The 21,413-nt window shown below is 39.4% G+C and overlaps 1 protein-coding gene across 1 annotated transcript in view; it reads right to left on the reverse strand.

Moving 5' to 3' along the window:
• Positions 1-304: 304 nt before the first annotated feature.
• The window catches only part of EDNRA (endothelin receptor type A), a 67,041-nt gene continuing 45,932 nt past the window's right edge, over positions 305-21,413 (reverse strand). The window contains exons 4-8 of the mRNA XM_043567857.1: positions 20,222-20,420; positions 16,976-17,128; positions 6,664-6,797; positions 6,129-6,237; positions 305-2,722 (exon numbers count right to left, since the gene is read on the reverse strand). Coding sequence (XP_043423792.1) covers positions 2,582-2,722; positions 6,129-6,237; positions 6,664-6,797; positions 16,976-17,128; positions 20,222-20,420 — 736 coding nt within the window. The 3' untranslated portion in view covers positions 305-2,581. The remainder of the gene's footprint in view (positions 2,723-6,128; positions 6,238-6,663; positions 6,798-16,975; positions 17,129-20,221; positions 20,421-21,413) is intronic.

Below are 21,413 nucleotides of genomic sequence, written 5' to 3' on the forward strand. Positions count from 1 at the left end.
TCCTTTGGAATGCAGGCTCCATGAGAGCAGGGACTCTGCCTGTTTTGTTTTCTGCTATGTCCCCCAAACCTAGAAGAATGCCTGGTGCATAGTAGATGCTTAAAACTTACTGGAAAGGTGAATGAAGGAATGAATGAAAGAGTTAAGTGTTTAGTATTCTCAACAAAGTAGGTTGAGAATAGGAAGTACCTGTTTGAAAGTAAAATTGCTTGCCTGGCTACTACTAGGGAGAAGTTTGCAACAGGCATCACGTAATCAACATTTTCTATGTAAAACTATGTAAAAATGAAGAGACACTTGCAAGTCTTCTGTAAACTTTTATTTTATACTTATGGGCCACTGCCAATGCAGGGGCCTTGGCTTCTGGCTCATTTCTACAGATCTACTTGGAAAGATGTGGTAAAGGTAGAAATTGGAACTATTCCTGTTAGTAAATCATGGTTACTTACTGGTCCATAAATAAAATGCACATTGAAGTCTGTGTTTTATACAGAAATCTATGACTCTCTGAACTTATAAAATGCATTTTTAATATGCAAGAGACAAAATATCTTTAAAAAGAAGACAATTGTCTAAACAAAATGATGTGAACTATGGCTTATATTATAGGTATATATCACTCTATGTGATTCACCAGTATAGTAACGGAATTTGACTGCTCACACATAGAGGAGGCCTGCAATGGCACAAGCTGGAACCTGATATCATTTTATACATGACTATGCTAAAATATAGCCCCAAAAATCAGCTTAGGTAATTTATCATCAGCAATCTATCTGGTGAAGTCTGATAGAAACATCAGACCTCTTGTCAGTCTCATCAGCACATTGAGTTGAGGAACCAGGACAATATACTACTTCAAAATTGAATGATTTTTGCTCTAGCACAGGAAAAAGTATAACCCCAAATACTGTTTTATCAAACCAACCAATCAACCAACCAACCAACTAATTAAACAAACCCTATTGTCAACCCATGGTGCATCCTCTTTCATGCTGCCTCTCATATTCCATTTGTAATGGCAACATGGTCACAAGGATTGTGAACACAGATATATTAAAACTAAGGCCAGTTGTCATGATGAACAACCACTAGATTCCACCCACTCAGAGTGTGTGCTGTAGTACAACTACAGGGCATTATTATTAGATTTCATTAAGTCCATACATACTGTCACACACATGCATATATCACACACACAAGTATATTCCATAAAGACAATCACAGAAAAATTGGCTAAAAGAAATGTACAGTTGTTTATATATATTTATATACACACAGTAAAAGGTTTTTTGCCGTACTCACAGTCTGTAAACATCTTGGAAAATGCCCAGCAAAAGTCACTGTGGGCCCTTTGAAATGGTGACCATGTGAGGAGCAGGGGTGGGGGAGGTGTTTCGATTCATACTGGAAACCCAGGGAAGTGAAGAACCGTAAGTTCATGGTGGCATTTGGGGATAATTATATTTCACTGACATGATAAACTCAGTTGGCCACCTTGAAATTGTTTCTTATATGGAAAAGGGAATGACCAAAAAAGTCTTACTGCCAGTTAACATTTTAAGAGAAATCAAGAGAATATGAGGTGATATGTATAATGTATATAGATATGTCTACATCTATATACATTATACATATATGTATATGTACATCTATATGCACATACATACACACACATGTTACTATGACCAAAAAAACAAAGTCTCAGTGAAAATTTCCAAATCTTCAAAAAAGATTCAATCTTTTTCTATGAAGTGTGCTTTAGACTTCAATACATTCCACTGAAAGTCTTGGGTATAGTTGAATGATTTGTACATTTACATTTTGGTACATGACATTGGTTTTACACAAAATATCTACAGTTTAAAAAGATTGGGTTTGCAAAAAATAGAATTATTTGATTCAAGCATTATTTTAAAATTTAACATAAAAATATGCTCCAGATCTCCTGTAATGAAACACCATTAAAAAAAAAAAATATATATATATAGGTTCTTAACAATTCTTTGAGTAGCAGCTATTAAACTGCCACATGTGGATATCAGTCTGTGCTTTAAGTGGCTGTATTTGTTGCAGCTTGAGAATTGATGTTTTAAAAATAAAAAAAGTGACATGAAAAACATTAACTTAATTGCTCATCTTACTGTCTTTGGCCAATTAAAAAACAGAAAACCTTGTCAAGATTGCAAAATTTTCATTATGACCAGTTCTCATGGAACATTCCACAGAACTGCCATGGAAGCTGTTAAGTACTCGGAGACTCTATTTTCATGCAAAAGTAGCAAATATCCTTCTGGTTTAATTGAACAGTCTCCTTTCTCCCTGCTAACTCCCAACATTTTTTGGTGCTGAATATAACATGCAGAATATGTAAATTAGATAAATTAAAGAAGAAAGATTCATTGAATTTGTGACTATAAGCCAGTCCACCCTCTGATGTTTTGGAAAGCATTTTTCTGGGGTTGGGGTTGCATCATGGGAGAAGACTTGGAGAAAAGATTTCTGGAAACACAGTTGCTGCGTGATTTTTTTTCCCTTCAACAGACTTTGAAGGAATATTGATTAATGTTTCTTAAGCTGTTTAGTTAATACTGTCCTTATGGCTGCTCCTCTCTGTGTTGTGGTTGTTTTGTTCGTGGTTCTTCCATTGTATGCTTGTTCCATTCATGGGGACCGAAGTCATCAGACTTTTGGACTGGTAACAGCAGCAGCAGAGGCAAGACTGGGAGAAAGAACAGATTCTAAATAACATGAGCCTACCCATTCCCAGCAGAACACAGAGGCATTGGCTTCCTACCAACAAGGGGGAAATGTCCATACAAATTTGAGGACAGAATGTGAGCCTGAACAGTAATCTAGAGTATGGAGCCTATAATTTCTAGGTAGAAGTTAAATTGTCTATTCTAGTGCTGGAAAAATAGATCCCTTGTTTCTTGTTTTAATTTATTCACCAAGTCAAAGAGGAAGAGAAGGCAGTGTTGGCCTGAGGGAGATGTTCCATGACTTGGGGTAGACATGGATGGAGAAGAGTCCAGAGGGGCCTGGCATTTCCACAGTGTGCACCACCTGCATGGGGCGCCTCATCTGATGTTCATAATGACCTTAGGTGGTAGGTGCTGTTTTCCTCATTTTATTAATGAGGACAGGGAGGTTCAGGGGAGAAATAGGCAGAACTGGAATTAGAACCCAGGACTCTAGATTTCTCCAGCATATGCTACCTTTTTCTGCAGATCAGTCAAAAGACATGTTTAATTTCTGAGAGTTTGTACATTGATTTTTCCTTTCCCTCTAATTAGTATGTAAATTAATCAAAATGATGTTAACTCCAGATTATATATTATCATGACCAGCATTTTAGTCAATCCTTCTTTGGGCAGTATCTTTCTTATAGCATTTCATGACTTGTAAACATTATCAAGTAGACTTCAAAAAGGTGTTGGCTAGAACTTCCATGCCAAGATTCATCTATTTGTATGATTCTTTGGTAAATATATGTTTGTTTCCTTCTAGATGGCAAATTACATGAGGGCAGTCATTGTGGTTTTCCTCTCTTCTCTACCCCTAATAATAATAAACTCATACTGACAGCTTATTATTGTCTCAAGTGCTTAACATATATTAGCCCACTGAATCCTACCCATGAGATAGATAATCTATAAAATCAGATGATCAAACTGAGGAGGCAGGAGGGGTACCACCTGGACCTGAGTTAGACAGTTAGCAAGTACAAAGCTGTGGTGTAAATCAAGATTGTTTGCTTCCAGATCCTGCAGCCCTGACCTCTACCCTACTCTTCCTAATATGTGCCATAAACTGAAGTTAAACATCCTGGCCAAAGAGAACAAAATCCAGTTAGAATTAACTGTATGCTAAATCATCCCAGGAACTGCAGAAATGACACCTTGGTAAGAAGTGCATGGAGCTTCTGGAGGACGTGGGTTAGCTTAGCTGCAAGAAAGTTTGAAGAACATAAGGAAACTGATTTTGAATGAAATTACATTAGTTAAGATTTCCAGGGCAATAAGCATTTACTCTCCTTGAAGAGGCTATTATTAAATATAGTATTAAACAGCATTTAGCAAGATTGTTTTTAACAACAGAATTTATATTTTGTTGGAGACTGTGGTTAAAGTCTAAGATAATGAAAAGCATGAATAGGTTTTATGTATTCTATGCAGCCTGGAGCTCACATTTGAGCATTCCTTTAAAAAAAATTTTTTTTTTAATGTTTTATTTATTTTTGAGATAGAAACAGAGACAGAGCATGAGTGAGGGAGGGCCAGAGAGAGAGGGAGACACAGAATCTGAAGTAGGCTGTCAGCACAGAGCCCGATGCGGGGCTCGAACCCACAAACTGTGAGATCATGACCTGAGCCAAAGTTGGATGCCCAACCAACTGAGCCATCCAAGCACCCCTTGAGCATTCCTTAAAAAAAAATTTTTTTTTTAAGTTTACTTATTTGAGAGAGAGAGCAAGAGAGAGCAAACCTGAGAAAGATCACGGGAGGGGCAGAGACAGAGAGAGGGAGAGAGAGAATCCCAAGCAGGGATCTCTCTGACTCAGAGCTAGATCCCATGAACTATGAGATCATGACCTGAGCTGAAATCAGGAACGAGATGTTTAACCGACTGATCCACCCAAAGGCCCCTTGAGCATTTCTTTTTAAAACAGTGTATTTAAAAAAAAAAATTTTTTTTTTTTTTAGGGGCGCCTGGGTGGCACAGTCGGTTAAGCGTCCGACTTCAGCCAGGTCACGATCTCACGGTCCGTGAGTTCGAGCCCCGCGTCAGGCTCTGGGCTGATGGCTCAGAGCCTGGAGCTTGTTTCCAACTCTGTGTCTCCCTCTCTCTCTGCCCCTCCCCCGTTCATGCTCTGTCTCTCTCTGTCCCAAAAATAAATAAACGTTGAAAAAAAAATTTTTTTTTTAATGCTTATTATTTTTGAAAGAGAGAGAGACAGAGAGCAAGCAGGGGAGGGGCAGACAAAGAGGGAGATACAGAATCAGAAGTAGGCTCCAGGCTCTGAGCTGTCAGCACAGAGCCCAACGCGGGGCTGGAACTCACAGACCACAAGATCATGACTTGAGCTAAAGTCAGCTACTTAACCGACTGAGCCACCCAGGCGCCCCTTGAGCATTTCTTTTTAAAGCAGCATACTAAATTAGCATATTATTAAGTTAGTCTTTTTTATACCTCTGAATATTTTGTTGTCTGAACTGATCTTGCTTTTCTGACAATTTTTCTGACAATATTGCTTTATTTTTTTAACTTTATTTTTTATTTTTTTAAATTTACATCCAAATTAGTCAGCATATAGTAAAGCAATGATTTCAGGAGTAGATTCCTTCCCATCCCCCCTCCCACAACCCCTCCAGCAACCCTCAGTTTGTTCTCCATATTTATGAGTCTCTTCTGTTTTGTCCCCCTCCTTGTTTTTATATTATTTTTGTTTCCCTTCCCTTATGTTCATCTGCTTTGTCTCTTAAAGTCGTCATATGAGTGAAGTCATATGATTTTTGTCTTTCTCTGACTGACTAATTTCACTTAGCATAATACCCTCCAGTTCCATCCACGTAGTTGCAAATGGCAAGATTTCATTCTTTTTGATTGCCGAGTAATACTCTAATATATATCTACATATATATATGTATGTGTATATATATATGTGTATATATATATATATATGTATATATATCTCACATTTTCTTTATCCATTCATCCATCGATGGACATTTGGGCTCTTTCCATACTTTGGCTATTGTTGATAGTGCTGCTATAAACATGGGGGTGCATGTGTCCCTACAAAACAGCACACCTGTATCCCTTGGATAAATGCCTAGTAGTGCAATTGCTGGGTCGTAGGGTAGTTCTATTTTTAGTTTTTTGAGGAACCTCCATACTGTTTTCCAGAGTGGCTGCAGCAGCTTGCATTCCCCCCAACAATGCAAAAGAGATCCTCTTTCCCCGCATCCTCGCCAACATCTGGACAATATTGCTTTATGCTAACAATCTGACTCTCTAGGTAACAGAATATGATTTTAACTTCTCTACTAGAATTAGCCATGCTTGTTGGCTATTTAATATAACCATTTGGTTGTCCTTAAAAAATACGTGCAAAACATTCTTACCTGGAAACAATTTTTAAATTTCTTGCTCACAAAGTATAGAGCTATTGGGTTTATACATGAATTCATGGTTGCCAAGTTAATACCGATGTAATCCATGAGCAGCAAGAAACTAGAACAAAAGAAAATAGTGTAGAATAATTAGAAGACAATGTTTTTAAATCTGCTAGCTAGCATTTATCCCTAGAATAAGCATTTTTCTTGCCCAGGAGCCATTTCTTACAGGTGGCAGTCAGAATTTTTTTAAAGTGCTTGTTTAAATGGCAGTTTCAGTTCTGCAGAACATTTACAGATATACCTGCCACTTGGTTAGCTCAAACCATTATGCACAGCCTCAGGAGGGGAGCCACAAGCCAAGCTATGGCTTGCACAAATTTGGGGATCAGTCATGGGCTATGTCAGCTCGAGAAAAATAATCAACTTGGCAGTTTTAATTTTCACGGCTAATGAGGCTATAGACTAGGTGGTTTGGTAAAAAGTATTATAAATGTGCAAATTAGGGAAACTCCAATTTCCTAATGAGTACACAGGATCATACCTAAGTAATTCACATCGGTTCTTGTCCATCTCATCATACACGGTTTTCTTCAAAATACGGCTTAAGTGAAGAGGGAACCAGCAAAGAGCAAAAATTACCACCAAGCAGAAAACTGTTTTTGCCACTTCTCGACGCTAAAGGAAAGTGAGGGGAAAAAAAGTACAATAAGTTTAGTGTTTTTCTACCAGAGGAAAGAACTATACAAAGGAAGTTGTAGATAGCAAAGAAAGAATTACTTAAAAAAGAGCCAGAACAGCATACCTCACAGTGCCTCTATCTCTTCAATATTTAGAGTCCAACTTTCTAATCAAGGAGTTGCTAATGATTCTTTTGGGTGACTGCCAGGAAAGATGGTGGCCTGAAACTGGTTATTAGGGTCAGGATAGAAGTTAGATGTCAGGAAAATGGGAACTAGCTGGAGCCGAGCCAACACTGTGGCTGTGTGTGTGGGTGTGTGTGTGACTATATGGGGGAGATGGTTAGCTAAAAGCCTCCATAATGGGTAGCTAGCATTAATGACAGCATGGCAGTCAAAGTGACTGAACCTAGCATAATAAAGGAACAAATCTATGAAGATATTTGGAAAACGTAAGTAGGAAAAAGAGAAAAGGTCAATAGCAATGTGTTTCCCCCATTTCTTGCTGTTGAAGAAAGCTAGCACTGGGAGTTTTTTGCTTCTAAAATTCTTTTATTAATGACATATAGCTTCCAACGACATCTTGTTTGCAAACAGAGGGATGAGGGTAAAGGATTATCAGCAATGATGATTAGAACAAGTGGGACATGTTGACCCTGGACTGACTTCACTTTGAAGGTTTACATACTTTCGAGTTTGTGTAGACCAGAAAAATCATAGGTTAGGAATTATCTGCAACAGTCATTTGTGTGCATTATGCTTCAGCATTAAAACTCATGCATTTGAAACCCTAACTAGGAGCATAAAATGCAACTCGTCTGTAACTGGGATCAGTTAATGTCAAAATAAAATTGATTGAAAACAGGATTTGGAAGGGTAATGCTGGTTCAACCCAAAGCATATAATATTAAGTATGGGAAGCCTACAATAAACCCACATGATTAATAGAGCCATTTAAGAAGATTTCAAGGCAGTTGTCACAAACTGCTGCTCTAGACCAAAGGACTGGAGTTCTTTAATCTTCCAGAGTTATTGGGTGGGATAGCTGGGATATGGCTTCAGAGAACATATAAGCTAAGCAATGGTTGAGAAAATCAAGAGTTCCAATCTGTAGGAATAGGGGATTATTTTAAAGGCTCCTTTAGTGTACACAGGAAGACAATGTGACCAGAAAAAGAGAAAAGGAGGGTACTGGGTACTGGGGGAAAGGTTATCTCCCTTGAGCACATACTCAAAGAGGATGATCATTCGAAAGGTAATATGTTGTATGGTAGTCTGATATTTGCTTAACCAATATCTATTCTCCTGTTTTCCTCACTATCAGTCAGAACCGTGATTTTATTATATCAGCAGGTGAGCCTGGGCTAATCATCTGCATGGCCACCTGACACAGTCGGACCACTGAGATCAAGTAGAAATCATTGTAAGAGGTTTCTGGAAAAGCTACTTAAAAGTGGAGGGTACTCCTTCTGATGCACACACACTAATATGATCTATATTCTTTCCCTTTTTGCTGCCTGGAAATCTGATATAAGGGTAGAGTTGTAGCTACTGTCTTCCAATACTAAAGGAAAAGTCAGCAAAACAGCAGACCCCTGGCTTCTGAGTCCCTTGAACACTGAACCAGTGACTTTTTTTTTTTCCTGTGGGAGAAAGAAGAACCTCCACTTGGTTTGCTCAATGTTATTTTGGGTTTTCTGCTACCAGCATCCAAACACAATCCCTAACTGATAAAAGATGTTGAAAGAATAATACAGAGAAATTCGAGGAAACCGTGCAGAAAGCAAGACCAGGGCTATATAGGATACTAGTTAAAGGGTGGCATGGCCTTTCACTGAGAGCTAGCTCCCATGGAAAGCCTTCCAGTAGGCTTGCTCTCCTGCTGTTGGAAACTGCTACAGCTTTGGGTGTGACAAAGGCAGTGACTACTGTAGGAGGACCAAGTCTTTGCTTTTAATTTCCACTTGGATAAGCCAATAGCTTAACCACCCTTATGCGGACCTCTACCCTGCTTATATCTCGGGGTGCTTGGAAGAAATCAAATAAGCAAATGACATGCTCTTTGGAAACTTATAAAATGCCATGTAAATGTGAAGGAGCATCCTATTATTGTGACCAATCCCTATTCAGTTATTTTCAGAGCAGGTACCATTCAGCTTAAACACTCAATCATGGTGCTAATGAAAAAGTCAACATTGAAAAACACTATGGGGTTTTGTTTTTGTTTTTGTTTTTTATAAATCTATTCTAATTAATTACCTCCACTGCAGGAGTGAAACACAGTAATTGCTTGATATATTTCACATCTGGAGCACTTGAAACATTCATGCCTGAACAAAGTCATACTAAATTTTGTCAATATAATTTTCCGTTAAATTTTAATAAAAAATATAGCTACCATTTTTATGGCATGTAAGGATTTTACAAAGTATATGTATGCACCTAATGCCTTTGATTTTTGTAATAATATTGATTCATATACAATTATACCCAATTTATAGATAAGAAGCTGAAGACTCAGAAAAATCAGTACAATAGTTGAGAAGAGTTGCTGATGAAGAATGTTGCTTTTGTATGGTAATTGTAGAGAGCAGATTTACAGGCTTCTTCAACAATTCATTATCTTTTGGTGCGGTTGGGTGTTCTTATCCACTTCTCTGCTGAGACAGAGAATTTACCTGTAGTCCTAGTTTTACTCTTTGAATTAATATATATCAAACATTTTCTGGGTACTTACTATGAGTTAGGCTCTATTAGACACTGTACATGCATGAGGTAATCCTCTTGTTGTATTATTATATACATTTTGTTTAATTTTTTAAAAGTAGGCTCCGAGTTGCGGCAAGATGGCAGCTTATGAGGATGCTGGGCTCACCGCACGTCCTGCTGATCACTTAGATTCCATCTACACCTGCCTAAATAACCCAGAAAACCGCCAGAGGATTAGCAGAACGGAGTCGCCGGAGCCAAACGCAGACGAGAGGCCCACGGAAGAGGGTAGGAAGGGCGGCCAGGCGGTGCGCGCTCCACGGACTGCCGGGAGGGAGCCGGGGCGGAGGGGCGGCTCGCCGGCCAAGCAGAGCCCCCGAGTCTGGCTTGCAAAAGCAGAGGGGCCTGAAGGACTGTGTTCCCACAACAAGCGCGACATAGCGTCTGGGAGGTCATAAGTTAACAGCTCTGCTCGGAAAGCGGGAAGGCTGGAGGACAAAGGGAGGGAGAGCTGCTGAGCCCCCTGACAACAGAGCTCAGTTTGGTGGGGAACAAAGGCGCTCGCCAGCGCCATCTCCCCTGCCCATCCCCCAGCCGAAATCCCAAAGGGAACCGGTTCCTGCCAGGGAACTTGCTCGCTCCACGCAAACACCCAACTCTGCGCTTCTGCGGAGCCAAACCTCCGGCAGCGGATCTGACTCCCTCCCGCTGCCACAGGGCCCCTCCTGAAGTGGATCACCTAAGGAGAAGCGATCTAAGCCTGCCCCTCCTGCCCCCGAGCACCTTGCCTACCCACCCCAGCTAATACGCCAGATCCCCAGCATCACAAGCCTGGCAGGGTGCAAGTAGCCCAGACGAGCCACACCACCCCACAGCGAATCCCACCCCTAGGAGAGGGGAAGAGAAGGCACACACCAGTCTGACTGTGGCCCCAGCGGTGGGCTGGGGGCAGACATCAGGTCTGACTGCGGCCCCGCCCACCAACTCCAGTTATACACCACAGCACAGGGGAAGTGCCCTGCAGGTCCTCACCACGCCAGGGACTATCCAAAATGACCAAGCGGAAGAATTCCCCTCAGAAGAATCTCCAGGAAATAACAACAGCTAATGAGCTGATCAAAAAGGACTTAAATAACATAACAGAAAGTGAATTTAGAATAATAGTCATAAAATTAATTGCTGGGCTTGAAAACAGTATACAGGACAGCAGAGAATCTCTTGCTACAGAGATCAAGGGACTAAGGAACAGTCACGAGGAGCTGAAAAACGCTTTAAACGAAATGCATAACAAAATGGAAACCACCACAGCTCGGCTTGAAGAGGCAGAGGAGAGAATAGGTGAACTAGAAGATAAAGTTATGGAAAAAGAGGAAGCTGAGAAAAAGAGAGATAAAAAAATCCAGGAGTATGAGGGGAAAATTAGAGAACTAAGTGATACACTAAAAAGAAATAATATACGCATAATTGGTATCCCAGAGGAGGAAGAGAGAGGGAAAGGTGCTGAAGGGGTACTTGAAGAAATAATAGCTGAGAACTTCCCTGAACTGGGGAAGGAAAAAGGCATTGAAATCCAAGAGGCACAGAGAACTCCCTTCAGACGTAACTTGAATCGATCTTCTGCACGACATATCATAGTGAAACTGGCAAAATACAAGGATAAAGAGAAAATTCTGAAAGCAGCAAGGGGTAAACGTGCCCTCACATATAAAGGGAGACCTATAAGACTCGTGACTGATCTCTCTTTTGAAACTTGGCAGGCCAGAAAGAATTGGCACGAGATTTTCAGGGTGCTAGACAGAAAAAATATGCAGCCAAGAATCCTCTATCCAGCAAGTCTGTCATTTAGAATAGAAGGAGAGATAAAGGTCTTCCCAAACAAACAAAAACTGAAGGAATTTGTCACCACTAAACCAGCCCTACAAGAGATCCTAAGGGGGACCCTGTGAGACAAAGTCCCAGAGACATCACTACAAGCATAAAACATACAGACATCACAATGACTCTAAACCCGTATCTTTCTATAATAACACTGAATGTAAATGGATTAAATGCGCCAACCAAAAGACATAGGGTATCAGAATGGATAAAAAAACAAGACCCATCTATTTGCTGTCTACAAGAGACTCATTTTAGACCTGAGGACACCTTTAGATTGAGAGTGAGGGGATGGAAAACTATTTATCATGCGACTGGAAGCCAAAAGAAAGCTGGAGTAGCCATACTTATATCAGACAAACTAGACTTTAAATTAAAGGCTGTAACAAGAGATGAAGAAGGACATTATATAATAGTTACAGGGTCTATCCATCAGGAAGAGCTAACAATTATAAATGTCTATGCGCCGAATACCGGAGCCCCCAAATATATAAAACAATTACTCATAAACACAAGCAACCTTATTGATAAGAATGTGGTAATTGCAGGGGACTTCAATACACCACTTACAGAAATGGATAGATCATCTAGACACACGGTCAATAAAGAAACAAGGGCCCTGAATGAGACTTTGGATCAGATGGACTTGACAGATATATTTAGAACTCTGCATCCCAAAGCAACAGAATATACTTTCTTCTCGAGTGCACATGGAACATTCTCCAAGATAGATCATATACTGGGTCACAAAACAGCCCTTCATAAGTTTACAAGAATTGAAATTATACCATGCTTACTTTCAGACCACAATGCTATGAAGCTTGAAATCAACCACAGAAAAAAGTCTGGAAAACCTCCAAAAGCATGGAGGTTAAACAACACCCTACTAACGAATGAGTGGGTCAACCAGACAATTAGAGAAGAAATTAAAAAATATATGGAAACAAACGAAAATGAAAATACAACAATCCAAACGCTTTGGGACGCAGCAAAGGCAGTCCTGAGAGGAAAATACATTGCAATCCAGGCCTATCTCAAGAAACAAGAAAAATCCCAAATACAAAATCTAACAGCACACCTAAAGGAACTAGAAGCAGAACAGCAAAGGCAGCCTAAGCCCAGCAGAAGAAGAGAAATAATAAAGATCAGAGCAGAAATAAACAATATAGAAACTAAAAAAACTGTAGAGCAGATCAACGAAACCAAGAGTTGGTTTTTTGAAAAAATAAACAAAATTGACAAACCTCTAGCCAGGCTTCTCAAAAAGAAAAGGGAGATGACCCAAATAGATAAAATCATGAATGAAAATGGAATTATTACAACCAATCCCTCAGAGATACAAACAATTATCAGGGAATACTATGAAAAACTATATGCCAACAAATTGGACAACCTGGAAGAAATGGACAAATTCCTGAACACCCACACTCTTCCAAAACTCAATCAGGAGGAAATAGAAAGCTTGAACAGACCCATAACCAGCAAAGAAATTGAATCGGTTATCAAAAATCTCCCAACAAATAAGAGTCCAGGACCAGATGGCTTCCCAGGGGAGTTCTACCAGACGTTTAAAGCAGAGATAATACCTATCCTTCTCAAGCTATTCCAAGAAATAGAAAGGGAAGGAAAACTTCCAGACTCATTCTATGAAGCCAGTATTACTTTGATTCCTAAACCAGACAGAGACCCAGTAAAAAAAGAGAACTACAGGCCAATATCCCTGATGAATATGGATGCAAAAATTCTCAATAAGATACTAGCAAATCGAATTCAACGGCATATAAAAAGAATTATTCACCATGATCAAGTGGGATTCATTCCTGGGATGCAGGGCTGGTTCAACATTCGCAAATCAATCAACGTGATACATCACATTAACAAAAAAAGAGAGAAGAACCATATGATCCTGTCAATCGATGCAGAAAAGGCCTTCGACAAAATCCAGCACCCTTTCTTAATAAAAACCCTTGAGAAAGTCGGGATAGAAGGAACATACTTAAAGATCATAAAAGCCATTTATGAAAAGCCCACAGCTAACATCATCCTCAACGGGGAAAAACTGAGAGCTTTTTCCCTGAGATCAGGAACACGACAAGGATGCCCACTCTCACCGCTGCTGTTTAACATAGTGCTGGAAGTTCTAGCATCAGCAATCAGACAACAAAAGGAAATCAAAGGCATCAAAATTGGCAAAGATGAAGTCAAGCTTTCGCTTTTTGCAGATGACATGATATTATACATGGAAAATCCGATAGACTCCACCAAAAGTCTGCTAGAACTGATACAGGAATTCAGCAAAGTTGCAGGATACAAAATCAATGTACAGAAATCAGTTGCATTCTTATACACTAACAATGAAGCAACAGAAAGACAAATAAAGAAACTGATCCCATTCACAATTGCACCAAGAAGCATAAAATACCTAGGAATAAATCTAACCAAAGATGTAAAGGATCTGTATGCTGAAAACTATAGAAAGCTTATGAAGGAAATTGAAGAAGATTTAAAGAAATGGAAAGACATTCTCTGCTCATGGATTGGAAAAATAAATATTGTCAAAATGTCAATACTACCCAAAGCTATCTACACATTCAATGCAATCCCAATCAAAATTGCACCAGCATTCTTCTCGAAACTAGAACAAGCAATCCTAAAATTCATATGGAACCACAAAAGGCCCCGAATAGCCAAAGGAATTTTGAAGAAGACCAAAGCAGGCGGCATCACAATCCCAGACTTTAGCCTCTACTACAAAGCTGTCATCATCAAGACAGCATGGTATTGGCATAAAAACAGACACATAGACCAATGGAATAGAATAGAAACCCCAGAACTAGACCCACAAACGTATGGCCAACTCATCTTTGACAAAGCAGGAAAGAACATCCAATGGAAAAAAGACAGCCTCTTTAACAAATGGTGCTGGGAGAACTGGACAGCAACATGCAGAAGGTTGAAACTAGACCACTTTCTCACACCATTCACAAAAATAAACTCAAAATGGATAAAGGACCTCAATGTGAGACAGGAAACCATCAAAACCTTAGAGGAGAAAGCAGGAAAAGACCTCTCTGACCTCAGCCGTAGCAATCTCTTACTCGACACATCCCCAAAGGCAAGGGAATTAAAAGCAAAAGTGAATTACTGGGACCTTATGAAGATAAAAAGCTTCTGCACAGCAAAGGAAACAACCAACAAAACTAAAAGGCAACCAACGGAATGGGAAAAGATATTCGCAAATGACATATCGGACAAAGGGCTAGTATCCAAAATCTATAAAGAGCTCACCAAACTCCACACCTGAAAAACAAATAACCCAGTGAAGAAATGGGCAGAAAACATGAATAGACACTTCTCTAAAGAAGACATCCGGATGGCCAACAGGCACATGAAAAGATGTTCAGCGTCGCTCCTTATCAGGGAAATACAAATCAAAACCACACTCAGGTATCACCTCACGCCAGTCAGAGTGGCCAAAATGAACAAATCAGGAGACTATAGATGCTGGAGAGGATGTGGAGAAACGGGAACCCTGTTGCACTGTTGGTGGGAATGCAAATTGGTGCAGCCACTCTGGAAAGCAGTGTGGAGGTTCCTCAGAAAATTAAAAATAGACCTACCCTATGACCCAGCAATAGCACTGCTAGGAATTTATCCAAGGGATACAGGAGCACTGATGCATAGGGCCACTTGTACCCCAATGTTCATAGCAGCACTCTCAACAATAGCCAAATTATGGAAAGAGCCTAAATGTCCATCAACTGATGAATGGATAAAGAAATTGTGGTTTATATACACAATGGAATATTACGTGGCAATGAGAAAAAATGAAATATGGCCTTTTGTAGCAACGTGGATGGAACTGGAGAGTGTGATGCTAAGTGAAATAAGCCATACAGAGAAAGACAGATACCATATGGTTTCACTCTTATGTGGATCCTGAGAAACTGAACAGGAACCCATGGGGGAGGGGAAGGAAAAAAAAAAAAAAGAGGTTAGAATGGGAGAGAGCCAAAGCATAAGAGACTGTTAAAAACTGAGAACAAACTGAGGGTTGATGGGGGGTGGGAGGGAGGAGAGGGTGGGTGATGGGTATTGAGGAGGGCACCTTTTGGGATGAGCACTGGGTGTTGTATGGAAACCAATTTGTCAATAAATTTCATAAAAAAAAAAAAAAACAAAAAAACAAAAAAAAATAAAAATAAAAATAAAAATTAAAGAGATATTTTTAATAAAAATTAAAAAAAAAAAAAGTAGGCTCTATGCCCAGTGTGGAGCCCAACATGGGGCTTAAACTCACAACCCTGAAATCAAGACCTGAGCTGAGATCAAGAGTCAGCTGCTTAATTGACTGAGACCCCCAGGCACCCCTATTTAATTTTTTAAAATTTAAAACTGAATCAGTATTTGTACAGAAAGGTACAGATATTATTGCATATATTTTATGAAGACCCAGAGATTCAGAGAGATTAAGCAATTTGCCCAACAACACAGAGCCAGCAAGTATAAGTGTAAAGGTTTGCCCTCTAAAGTCCATGGCTGTACATGTTCTGTTTGCTTCCTGGTAGTGAGGGAGGGGAGGGGAGGGCAGGGAGGGAACCAACAGCAGCCTCCTATTGACATGTACAAATTTTGGGGCTATCCAAAATCTGACCTCTTTTTATGTACCCAATCCCATTTCCTATCCTGAGTCTTACCTTGGATGGTTTTCTAGTGAGGTTCATCTCTTTTTTCCACTCCCCAAATGCGTGGTGCCTGTGCCATGTTCTAACTAGACTCCTGTCCTCCCACTTGAAATGCCCTCTGTCTTCTTCTTCCCCATCAAACCCATTTACCCTTTATGAACAGTTCGATCTCCCTCATCCATGACAAGCATCTTTGTGACTTTGTCTTTATATCATCCTTGGCTTTCTACAGCATAGGCTACTTTTACCATATTTGGTGATTCTATTTTCTAATTTTTTCATGTTGTATTTTATTTCTACACCAAGACTGCAAAGCCTGCTAGGGGAGAAAGTCCTATGCCTCTTTGTGTCCTGGCACAGTTCCAAGCCCAGTTCAATTCACAGACACACAAACAAACATGTTCAATATACTCTTGGCAAACTAAATGAATAGTTCCTCTCTATTTGGCCCTGCCTCCAGGCCACCTGTTTTACAGGCAGACTCTCTATTTCACAAAAGAAATTCCTAATACTGGGGCGCCTGGGTGGCTCAGGTTTTAAGGATCTGACTTCATTCTGCTCAGGTCATGGTCCCGTGGTTTGTGAGTTTGAGACCCACATTGGACTCTGTGCTGATGGCTTGGAGCCTGGAGCCTGGAGCCTGGAGCATGCTTGGGATTCTGTATTTCCCTTGCTCTCTGCCCACTTGTGCTTTGTCTCTGTCTCTTTCTCTCAAAAATAAAAATAAAACATTAAAAAAATTAAAAAAAAGAAATTTCTAATACTATAACTATAAATAAAACAGTTATAAGACTTTATTTTTAGCAAACCAGGGTAAATATGCTAAATAAATACACTTATTTATAGGCCTTCTGTTGTCTGGGACAAATAAGTCTTGGCCAAATTTTCATGATCTTATTAGGTTTACCTGTTTAAGGTGTTCACTGAGGGCAATTCTCAAGCTTCCGTTCCTTCTGTTTAACATCTCACAGGTCATGAGGGTGTAGAAAATTGCAGTGCACACCAAGGGCATGCAGAAATAGAACCCGAAGAGCCACCAGTCTTTCACATCTTGGTAAAACTGTAGGGTGAAGAAAGGGAGAGAATAGGAGGTGCACTGTAATCGAAATTTACTGGGCAGTGCTCTGGTAGCTTCAAAATCTTCGTGCTTGTAGATATGTTTCTACATTCACACTTGTGGTAAAGGGCTTGGGGGTGGTGCTCAAAACTCAATGGAAAATCCAAAATCCAATGGAAAATCCAAAAATGATCCTGGCTTTCTAGTAGCACATGAAGAAATTGCACTTAAAAATAATCCTGACAAAGATACTTTTATAAACTGAAATTGGTTTTAATAACACAGTGGGAGAGCCCTACTCGAGAAGAAGAGTTCCCTCCCAAAGCTCATAAAGCATGATTTTGAGATAGATAGAATATGTATTTATCTTTACTTATTGATGAGCCTCAAAACTTTGCTAGTGCCAAGTTTACTTTTGACTCTTGTGGTTAAAGTGTACTTAATGTGAATATCTTGTGTGGTAACAGCGAAGGTTATGAATGGCTTATCTGTGTAGCTCTGGTTACTGGGAGTTAACCCTTTGCCTGGTATGCTTGCTATGTGACCTTGCAGCCAGCCAGTTAGAGCCATCAATAACCATGCCCTTTCTCGAGCTCTTAATACTTATCACCTGGAAACTATTGAGGCAGAGTATCTTATCTGAAGGCATATTTAGCATTATCTCTCTGTGGGCAGGATTTGTAAATACTAGTATTATTAAGTTTTATGTCTTTTTAAAGGAGAAAATTTAGTACTCTACAAAATGGAAATTAGAAAATTATATCTGCGTTCTTCCTCCCACTAAATTAATCACCGACTTAGGAAGAAATGCTTTTCCTTATACTCTTTCTCCAGATTGTTTATTTACGAAGGATAATGCAGCCTCCTGTATTATCTCAGTTCCCACAGTAAAAAATAATCATGCTGCTCTGTGAAAAACCGGACAGTTGCTGAATATAGAAAGAGGCCCAGTAGGCTACATTTATAACATGTCTATTAAAATAATCTATAAATGGTTCCTGAGGAAAAAAAGTTCTGGGCAGAGGTTCTTAACTGTTTCTATGCTTTGGAAGTCTGGTGAAGACTATAATCCTTTCTGAGAATAATACTTTTATATGCATAAAATAAAATAAGATTACAGTGGTAGCCAATTATGTTGAAACACAGCTATCAAAATATTAAAATTCTGATCTAGGTGTTTATTAACAAATTAAATGAGAAATCAAATGGTGGCTCTAATAACCATCAGAAGTTGAAATAATGATGAGCAGAAATGATATTTCAAGATTATCCAACTGTTATGTTATGAAAATGTGTATTACTTCCATTAGTGGAGATAAAATGGTTCTGTTAAATATGACTGTGGTTTGTTGCCTACATTCATAATAGAAGGAAATGATAAATTTCAGTTAGAAGTTAGTGAAAATCAATAGGTAATTTCTTTTCCATTCAGGTTCACAGACGCCTGAATTCTATCCTAAGGTTAGTGCAAACTACACCAAGGGACTTGGTTTATTCAGATCTGTTTATACAAGTATTTCCCTCTCCACATCACACTGTAGAAAGATTTGTGTACTGAAGTAAACAAAACAAAACACAAGAACAAAAAAATCAGAACTCTTTGTTTAAGTGCACACAAACACTCCTTTAAGCGCTCTCTTCACTTGTACCTCTTTCTTCCAGATGCATTGCTGCCTGGGTGTGAATGCCCTAGAAGCAGCTGCAGAGGTCTGGAAGCTGACCCCTGAGGGGTCTCGATGGAGTCCCCTGCCCCCTCCATGGCAGAGGCCTGTAGAGAAAGGGGTCACACGTTTCTTTTGAACTAATGTCATCAGCCAGGGTATGGAGGGACCTCCCTCCATTCTAGGTTAGGGCAGAGTTGAGGAGGAAAGAATGGAACACAAGCTGGGGGAGAATGAGTCTGAAAACTTCAGAGTTGGATGGAATCTAAAAAACAATCAGGTTGAACTCATACTTTTCATTGTAATCCCCTTAGGTAGCTAGCTAGTCTTTGCTTGCCCACTCTAGAAGAGAGACTCGGTTGTTGTGAAGTAGCCCATTTCATTTTGTCTAGTTTCAATTGATTAGTGAGCTCATTCTTATACTAAGCCTCTTCTCTTTAACACTTTTGTCGGGAATAGCTAGATTGCTTATTCGCACTGCCCAAATTCTGATAACCTCCTGCTGCTACTTTGTTTTTCACTATGGACATCGACTTAATAAAAAGGTCAGTAGATAAACAGAAGACCTTAATTTTAACATCGCCAGTTTGGCAGTTTTCATGAGTATTTTTAATTTTAAAAGAAGAATTTCCAATGCAGGAAAACTGGTCAACTGTAAAACCACTAATTTTGTGAATTTTTCAAGTTAGGAAAACATACCTGGAGATGTCTGTGAGGGATTAAATGTGGAATCTGAGCTGCATGAAACCTACATCAAAGCACTAAATTATGCTGATTTAAGAGAAATGGTTCTCCTTTTCCTCCCCAGTCCACATTTGACTAGTTTGGCAAAGGAAATATGCATTTTAAACATGTTTCCCAATACACTCAGTTATGTAATTAAACTTTTCAAAAAAACATTAATGTGGTCAGATATATCAAACAACAACTGAATTTGTTAAAGAACTAAAACACTTTTTAAAAAGTTCTGCAAATTTGTTATTTGTATATTACATATACAATTTGTACTAATATAAGTACATGAAGTATAACTTCCTACTTTAAGTTAGTAAATCTATCTTTAAAAAAGTGTGAGGAATGTGCATTTCCCCAAATAACATAAAATACATATTAGCATGCCCATCAGATGGAAATTGTTGTGCTGTATTACTTATTATAAAAACAAATAGCACTGTGTATATATATACTCCCCCCCCCCCATCTATCTTTCTGAGTAAGTTTGTTTCAGATGCTGAGTTGTTTGGGGTAAAACTAGAGTTGTGTCTACAATTGTGCTCTAATATAAGAGTGAAAACAAAATAGTTGCTGTAATTATGGGACTGAACTAACAGAGTAAGTCACACTGGGCATTGTAAAAATATCAACAAGTCTTGGCAATGGTAAAGTATATATAAAGACCTCCTCTCCTCCCCAATTTCCTTTAAACTCTCCATACCTCCATGAATTTTGATGTGGCATTGAGCATACAGGTTTTGTGCTGTTCACCCCTGTATTCAAAGGGCACCATGACGAAGCCGATAGCTTCAGGGATAGCCAGGATAAAAGAAAGGATCCAGATGGAGACGATCTCAATGGCAGTGATCAAGGGAATCCCAATTCCCTGGACACGACTCCAGGAGGCAACTGCTCTGTACCTGAAAAACAAAAGCAGGGTGGGGGTGGGGGGAATGGAGGCAGAACCTAGTTGTTAGGAAATTTAAAATTTATTTCATTTAAAAAATTATAAATGCTAGAAAGATCCTCCCCTTAGCCAGTGACCAATCACTGGAACTTTCCAATGAGTCCTGGAACTTTCTGTGAGTCCTGATGTGAAAAATAAGGACCCTTCTGTGAGTCCTGATTTGAAAAGTAATGGAACCATTAAGAGTTCCACCCCTTTGGGAATCAGGTGTCTGGCAGGCCTGAGTCTGAGGTCTTCATTTGGAATTCAGGAAAATCTTGTGATGGCTTATAATGGGGCAGCATCAGATAAATGTGCCTATGTTTTTTATTTTATTTTTTTTAAAGATTTTTTTTTTCAACGTTTATTTATTTTTGGGACAGAGAGAGACAGAGCATGAACGGGGGAGGGGCAGAGAGAGAGGGAGACACAGAATCGGAAACAGGCTCCAGGCTCTGAGCCATTAGCCCAGAGCCTGACGCGGGGCTCGAACTCCCGGACCGCGAGATCATGACCTGGCTGAAGTCGGACGCTTAACCGACTGCACCACCCAGGCGCCCCGTGCCTATGTTTTTTAAGCTGGGGGAAAAAACTGGATGATGGAAGGTGTAGTGAAAGCTGCTGGTATTTGTTAAGGTAACATCTTACTCCTCTCTATATATTAAAAAAAGAAACTTGAAACATTATTATGAAGTGGATCTAGATATCCTTAAATGAATATGACCATAGATAGCTGATCATTTTCTCCTTTCTTCTCTCACTGTATACCTGGTAGTCAAAGAATGACTATCTCCCATTATGGTCCTGAGCTAAAATAGATAAAGTGGAGTTAAAGACATCTTGGTTCCTAATCTTTAGGGTTTACAATCTAATAGAAAAGAAATGTTCATAGAAAAATGTAGAACATAAATGTTACTGGACAATCATGTCAATCAAAAAACAAACTGGCATTAAGAAATTGTTTATT

Source organism: Prionailurus bengalensis, chromosome B1 (genome assembly GCF_016509475.1).
Source record: "Prionailurus bengalensis isolate Pbe53 chromosome B1, Fcat_Pben_1.1_paternal_pri, whole genome shotgun sequence".
NCBI lineage: Eukaryota > Metazoa > Chordata > Mammalia > Carnivora > Felidae > Prionailurus > Prionailurus bengalensis.